Below are 7,716 nucleotides of genomic sequence, written 5' to 3' on the forward strand. Positions count from 1 at the left end.
AGGCGCTTATCCCAATTAAAAGCTGCCACCACTGAGACAAGCATAGATTATGGAAGCCAACTGGGCTACAGAGTGCTATACAGTTGGTGTGTGGCCAAAAGCACAGTTTGCAACTCAGAAACAAGTGGTGGAGCTGAACAAAAAGACACCACCAAACCTCTCTAGGACCACCAAACTAACCTTCAGACCGCCAAACCAATCTACACATGCGCACACAGAGAGGGACACGTGAAGCTAAGCTAGGTTAGAAGAATGTGTAAAAAATATTGATGTTATGAACATGGAACAAATTGTTGATATATGGATAAAACAAACCTATGCAATCAATTGGTGTTATGTATGCAATTAACCATACATGCACAATGTGCACACATTAGATTTAGCAGGTATGACAATGAATCACTTTGAGTGTTAAATGAGTTGCATGACATTGAAGCACTTTTTGTGTTCAATGAGCTGCATGAACTAAGTAATATCATGAATAGTGTATGCACTATGTTAGGAAGGATAACCATAACACTGACTCTAGATTAAATCAATAAAGTAACATACTTCCATGATACTGTGAGCTCAGAAAGATTTTATTGTGCCAAATATAAATAAATCTCAATAACAGAAAATTTCTGAACTGAACTCTGCTTATGTCATAATATACAAGAGAACAGATTGATCTGTTTCAACAGAGGGATTTCAACATATAAGGCTAGTAGACTCTTGGCAAAGGGTTATGCTCAACACAAGGGCATTGAGTTTGATGAAACCTTTGCTCTCACTTAAGGGTGATTTGTATGAGGAAGTATACATATTTTAGTCCCGTGGTTTTGTTTAGAAACGTAAAGTAAGTGTGAGACCTTGAAGAAGGCATTGTGCGGTCTAAAGGAGGCACCTTTACATGCAATGGTGGATCACAATTGTTCAATTGAGAGCACCATATATGTCAGACATGGCGATGATGTGCCTTTGATCATTGTGGCTTATATAGATGACATTACTAGTCACTACTCCTAATTTTGATATATATTGTCGATTGTAAGGTTGATTTGAGTTTGGTTTTTAACATGTCAAATTTGGGCATATGGCATCATTATTTAGGCACTCAGTTGAAGCAATGTCAAATTTGGGCATATGGCATCATTATTTAGGCACTCAGTTGAAGCAATGTGATTGCACATGGTTTTCACAATTGTTCAAATGAGAGCACCTTAATTTTGATATATAATGTTGATTTGAGTTCGGCTTAATAACATGTCAAATTGGGCATATTGCATCATTATTTAGGCACTCAGTTGAAGCAATGTGATGGAGACATTACTTTGTGCCAAACAAAGTATGTTTAGGCATTGTTATAGAGGTTTGATTTTGAGGAGTGCAAGCCTCTTACTACTCCTATGGAGATGTTTGAATTGAGTCCTCATGATGTTGGAATTTCCATTGATGTCTCTAGCTATCAAACAAGCTGTTGGATGCTCGATTGCGTGTGAACAGACGTGTGTGGATGCGCAAGCTCGCCCGGGCCCACCTGCCCAAATAAGGAAAGTCCATAAGCGTGGGCCCATACTAGGTGTTGAAATAAACCTCTGTTAGTTTGACTCAATCCATGGAAAACCCGTCACTGCAGCACCAACCTTACTCAATAATAATATAATAATGCAAGCCAATAATCTCATCTCTTATTAGGCCTACCCTTCATCATCACCCTCCTGTCCTCTCTCTCTCTCTCTCTTTCTCTCTCCCTCCTCTCTCTCTCTCTCTGTTTGTGTCTGTCTGTCTGCCTTTTGCCCTTTTGGGTGCTCTCCCCCCCCCCATCAGTGGTGTTCCCCTTCTGTTTCGGCACAATCCTTTCTTTGTTAGGCAAATTCCACCTCTGCCCCTTCTCATTCACATATTTTTACCCCCTGCTCCTTCTGCTTATACAGATTCTTAACTCTGTTCCCTCCGATTGATTTAATCGCCCATGGCTTCCCTCACCAAGGGCATGTCCTACAGGCGGCAGGGCTCCTCGGGCTTGATTTGGGCCGACAACTACATCGTCACAGAGGATGGCGCCTTCACTATGCGACGGCAGGCCGCTGACAGCAGCAGCAGCAGCAGCTTCATGAGGGTCGTGCCGGCAAGCGGGGCAGCACGTGATGGTGCAGTTGGAGGAGATGTGCTTTCCGGATCGCCTGGGAGTGCAGCGGCCATGATGGGCCGCAGCAAGAGCGTGGGGAGTGCGTACAGTGGCAAGAGCCTGGGAAGCGCATATGGCGCAGGGACGGGGGTAGCGGTCACCCCTCCGGTGCAGCAGCATCATCATCACCAGCATCACCACCACCACCACAAATCGAGCTTCCGTGTAGTGAAGTGGCTGAAGAAAGCCTTCAATAAGATGAGGGGTTGATGCAGAAGTGTCCATCCGCCTGCGACATCTGGCACACAGACCAGTAAGCTTGTAAATTCCTGATCATCAGCGAGTATAGAGTTGTGGATCGGCTCTTAGGTAGTGAAGAAATCCCTCTGTTGAAACAGATCAATCTGTTCTCTTGTATATTATGACATAAGCAGAGTTCAGTTCAGAAATTTTCTGTTATTGAGATTTATTTATATTTGGCACAATAAAATCTTTCTGAGCTAAAAGTATCATGGAAGTATGTTACTTTATTGATTTAATGCAGAGTCAGTGTTATGGTTATCCTTCCTAACATACTGCATACACTATTCATGATATTACTTAGTTCATGCAGCTCATTGAACACAAAAAGTGCTTCAATGTCATGCAACTCATTTAACACTCCAAAGTGATTCATTGTCATACCTGCTGAATCTAATGTGTGCACACTGTGCATGTATGGTTAACTGCATACATAACACCAATTGATTGCATAGGTTTGTTTTATCCATATATCAACAATTTGTTCCATGTTCATAACATCAGTATTTTTTACACATTCTTCTAACCCAGCTTAGCTTCGCGTGTCCCTCTCTGTGTGCGCATGTGTAGATTGGTTTGGCGGTCTGAAGGTTAGTTGGTGGTCCTAGAGAGGTTTGGTGGTGTCTTTTTGTTCAGCTCCACCACTTGTTTCTGAGTTGCAAACTGTGCTTTTGGCCACACACCAACTGTATAGCACTCTGTAGCCCAGTTGGCTTCCATAATCTGTGCTTGTCTCAGTGGCAGCTTTTAATTGGGATAAGCACCTGGCATGGATGTACTAACAGGCATATGTTTGTGCCATCTCTTATGAATTTACTTTCATTGTGAAGCTTGTATCATGTATAGGAAATGAGATGCAGGGTCCAGCAATTGCTATTATGCACCAAAAATATGTCAAGGCATCATACTGAAAGGATTGTCAACCACATGGAAACTTGTTGAACATGTCACGTTATGGTTTAAACTGGAACATTGTTTCTTCACGGCTGACACTCCCTTTGCTCTGCTCTGATTATTTGCATCTGCCCTGCTGTTTGCAAATCAGCATGAAACCTTAACACCCTTCAAGTTTCAAATGGAACATTATTTCTGCACTGTTGTCACTCAGGTAACATGATAAACATGTCAGTAGACTTGTGTTTCTATGTTTTCTTCTGTATTCATCTCCTGTTTGTGAGCCTCAGTCAGAGTCTGGCAAGGCATTCTGGAGCTCTGACATCATCTTTAGTCTGTTGGGCCTTTCCTTGTGACAGTAATCTTCATCATAGGCACGTTTGGTGGAGATCAGGGTTTCTTTGTCTTGTCCAGGGTGTCCTCTGTCCTTTCCAGCATGTTGTACAGCCTTGCTGGCTCTCATCTATACCATGCAACATTTCTTTTCTGCTGTTCGTGGTTAATCGCAGGCTGGGTGGACACTGTCAGGCCACCTTTCGTGGGCAGCAGACTTATTTAGTGGGCAGGCAGTCTGGCAGCCACTTTTCACACCAGTCAGCCAGGTTTAGTGCATTTGCTGTGGCAGTCAGCAGCATACTCTGGTCAGCCACTTTCTTCTTGAGCAGGTTGGCCAGCTGCTGCATCTTTTGACTATATGTAGCCTCATCATCACCTGCTCCTCTCAATTATTGTCTCCTCTCTCCTCTCTTGCCAGTCAGATTTCTTCCTCTCCAGCCTATGGAGTTTGGCTCCCTTGCTAATGTGGCTTGTGCAGGGGCTTGTATCAGCATTCTTCCTGTTTCATTTAGATCAGTCTTTGTCTCCTTCATTCATCTTCTGCGTTTTGTTCTTTGCTCTTTATGTCCCTTTCTTGCTTCCCTATGCGCACACAAAACAATCCCTTTTCTTTCCACTTTCTTCTCATGGATTTGCCACTGCTCTGCTGTTCTGTAGCTCTATGCAAATCAGTCTGTAACCTTAATAGCTGGATTATTCTATCAAGATTGAGTTCCTCTTTTGTCTACTTTTCAATTGAAATATGTTGCCTTTTCTAGGTGGATCCTCCTACTCATTTGTTGTTTCTGCTTCAATTATCCGCATTACTAAACCTCCACTTTCTGAGTAATGTTCAGTGATGTGCCTATATCTACTCACACTTCTTATAAAGTACCGTACAAAAATGACAAACTCGTTACTTGATTCTAAAACGGGAAGACTTAGTTGTCATAGATCACTTCCAAGTGGTAAATATCTCTGATCTGGTTTGACTGAGTGGTGGTGTTTACTTTATAGCAACATTGAAAAATGTCAAATCTTTATGGGAAGTACATAGTGGATAGGAAGAATTTTTTGGGATTGCACAATAGCTGAAGTAATAAATGTACACACGTACACTTAACACATGATGTGTGTCCTCTTGCATGCTCTCTCTCTCTCTCTCTCTCTGTCTCTCTGTCTCTAGGCATATTGTTATGCATCAAGGTCTTTGAGATTATTGTGCATCAAGGTCTTAACAAGTGCATTCTAGTGAAGTATACTCAGAAATCTCTCTCTCTCTCTCTCTCTCTCTCTCTCTCACCCACACACACACACAGGCCCAGGGATACAGCCTAATTCACTTGATGTACAGTACTGCCGCCACGCAAGCTGGCTCTACCTGAGTCACACACTATGGACGTTGCCTTCATGAGGCTTGTGATTGGTATGTCTGGACGAGTCTGCATGGGCAAGCTGTGACGCTTTGATTATCGCTTTACAAGCGGCCCTTTTTTTTGCTGGACTTACATGTGCATTCCATAAGAGGGAACTTGATGGGCTTCCCTGCTTATATTCTGCCCCTCTCTTCAGGTTTGTGGCTGCTAACCCTGCTACTGTAAGCCCCACAAACAGTGCAACTCCATTAGAACTGCGTGTGCATCATATTTGTCTACTCTATAACACTCTGTGGAAGCTCATGATTACAGATTGCAGATCTTCAAATTGGCATGACTGATCTTCTTGGCGGAGCTGTTAATTGCAGAGGGCAATTCCTTCTAGGTTATAGGGGGTCATAGAGTTACTATACAGTGGCCTACTTTACGGAGACATATTCTAATACATGGTGTGCATTTTTTAAATGGTTGGCATGCTATTATTGGGTATAGGGACCTTGGTTCATTGGCACTCATCACAACCCTTCATAAACTTGGCTGCATTGTGAAATAGTATAGACCACCACAATTGAGATTGGAGCACCTTACGTGCTATAGCGTTGCCATTGAAGTGTCCTTTGGTGATTCCACCACAAGATTCTACAAGCACATTATGCATCTCATGCTCATAGACGTATCTCCTTAATAGTCCATCCTACCCTAATTGGTAGAGTTGATCGACAATCAATTGACAAGGTTGAATCCTTAGAATGAGATGTTTTAGCCTAGCTTTCTCAATTGGACGTTTAGGCAATCTTTGTTCCAGGATGTTGACTATCTCATCTACCAAATAAGGTGTAAGGTTTGCTCTAAAAAAATCTCTTTCATTGGACAACAGAAGTAACCATCGAGCAATGAGTCATGTTGTGCAAGGGTTGTTCACAAGATAAACCTGATCAACAAAGAAAGTAAAGGGCGTAGCTAGAAGATCATGTCAAAATTTCTTAACATTAAACACCATAGCTAGCCTTTCCTTTCTATTATGTACTTCATTTCTGTGTTAGTGAGTTGTTTGCTTGCAAAGCTCATTGGGTAATCCAAGTTATGCTCTCTAGGTTGGCACAAATCTATTCCTATAGTGAACTTCGATGTATCAAAGTGCACATGGAAGGTAATGGACCAATTTGGGGCTCGTAGAATAGGTGTGGTTGTCAGAGCCTTTTTCAATTCGTCATAAGTACGTTGGCACTTCTTAGTCCACTCAAATACAATTAACAGCTTGTAAAGTGGTCATGCAATGAGTGTGCAATTCAACACAAATCACCAATAGTACCCTTTGTGGCCGAGGAAGCATTGAACTCCCTTGTAGTTGGTTGGTGGCAGTAAATTGACAAGCAATTTAACTTTGGAAAAGTGGGTAGCAATGCTGTTTTTTGAGACCATGTGCCCTAGGGTACATCCATGCTTCACCTAGAATTGGCATTTTAAGGGGTTTAGTATGAGAGACCATATTGCCTACACCATTCAAAGATTATGCAAAGTTTGCTTAGGTGCTTCTCCCAATTGGAATGAACACACAGATCATCAACGAATACTTTTAGCCACTCTCTAAGTATGTCTGTAGGTGCATTCGTAAGCCCAAATGGTATAACTATGTAGATAACCATATCCCATTCTGTTGCAAATGTTGTTTTGTGCTTGTTATTTGGGTGCACTTGCACTTGCTTATAACTGAAGAAGCCATCTAGGAAGCTATAGGCTTCCTTCCTTGCCACTCTCTCAAGCGTGTGCTCGGTGTACGGTAATGAATAGTTGTCTCTCTTTGTCATTGCATTGATCTTTTCGTAATTTACACATACTCGAATCTTCCCATTTTCTTTAGGACAATTACTTTGGGAGATACCTAGTCCATGTGCTCAATTTTGTAAATGAATCTAGCATTCAACAGCTTGTCTATTTCCTCCTTTACTGCATGAGCATGCTTTGGATTCATTACATATGGTCTTTGTTTGACCGGTGTTGCATTGGGAGTCATAGGAATGTTGCATACATTCTTTGTCTGACTGGTGTCGCGTTGGATTCATGGCATACGGTCTTTGTTTGATTGGTGTCGCGTTGGGGGTCATAGGAATGTTATGAGTTATAATACTTGGGTTGATTTCTTTTAATCCTTCTAAGGACTAAGCGAATACATCTACATACTCTCGTAAGAGATTAATGAGATTGTGCTTCTCTTGGTCAGTTATGTTATAGGCATGTACATGGGTTGAGGCTTGTCTTCTTCCCTTGCCAAGTTGACTTCTTTAACTTTAGCGAGTCCCTCAATGGGTTTAGTAACCTGTCCTACTCATTTGGCACCTACCATTACTACTATGTAGTTACCCTTCTTATACTTAGTGAAGCAGTTAGGTAGGTCATGTGGTTTCTTTTGTTGTTCAATTTCAGAGGACTTGGATTGTTTCCTTCTTTGTTTTTTGAGTCTCTTGCACCTTAGATAGATCGGGAGATCACCTTTGGTGTGTTTGGTCTTAGGTGGTCATGGGATTTCTCAATCACTTTCAGAGCTGACTTCTAACTCAGAGTTAACCTCACAGCCTTCATTAGAAGATGGAGTTTCCCTTGGTGACTATAGCTCTGAGATTGATTCCATTCTAAGCAATGGTGTAGCGTCTAATTGTACTAATCCAGCCCACTCATGGTCCACTACGTCCAAGTGCTCTAACTAGGTACAATCACAATCTC

At 42.0% G+C, this 7,716-nt stretch overlaps 1 protein-coding gene across 1 annotated transcript; it reads left to right on the forward strand.

The window, feature by feature from the left end:
• The first annotated feature begins 1,713 nt into the window (after positions 1-1,713).
• On the forward strand, positions 1,714-2,569 carry LOC148033215 (uncharacterized). The gene has a single exon (XM_087682240.1). The coding sequence runs from the start codon at positions 1,955-1,957 to the stop codon at positions 2,378-2,380; it is 426 nt and encodes a 141-aa protein (XP_087538366.1). The 5' UTR covers positions 1,714-1,954; the 3' UTR covers positions 2,381-2,569.
• Positions 2,570-7,716: the final 5,147 nt, after the last annotated feature.

This window comes from Lygodium microphyllum, chromosome 7 (genome assembly GCF_053477565.2).
Source record: "Lygodium microphyllum isolate KBCC chromosome 7, Lygodium_microphyllum_v1.1.10, whole genome shotgun sequence".
NCBI classification, from domain to species: domain Eukaryota; kingdom Viridiplantae; phylum Streptophyta; class Polypodiopsida; order Schizaeales; family Lygodiaceae; genus Lygodium; species Lygodium microphyllum.

What these genes read in the sequence shown, in the direction of transcription:
- LOC148033215 (XM_087682240.1), top strand. Translation starts at nt 1,955, where the DNA reads ATGGCTTCCCTCACCAAGGGCATGTCCTACAGGCGGCAGGGCTCCTCG.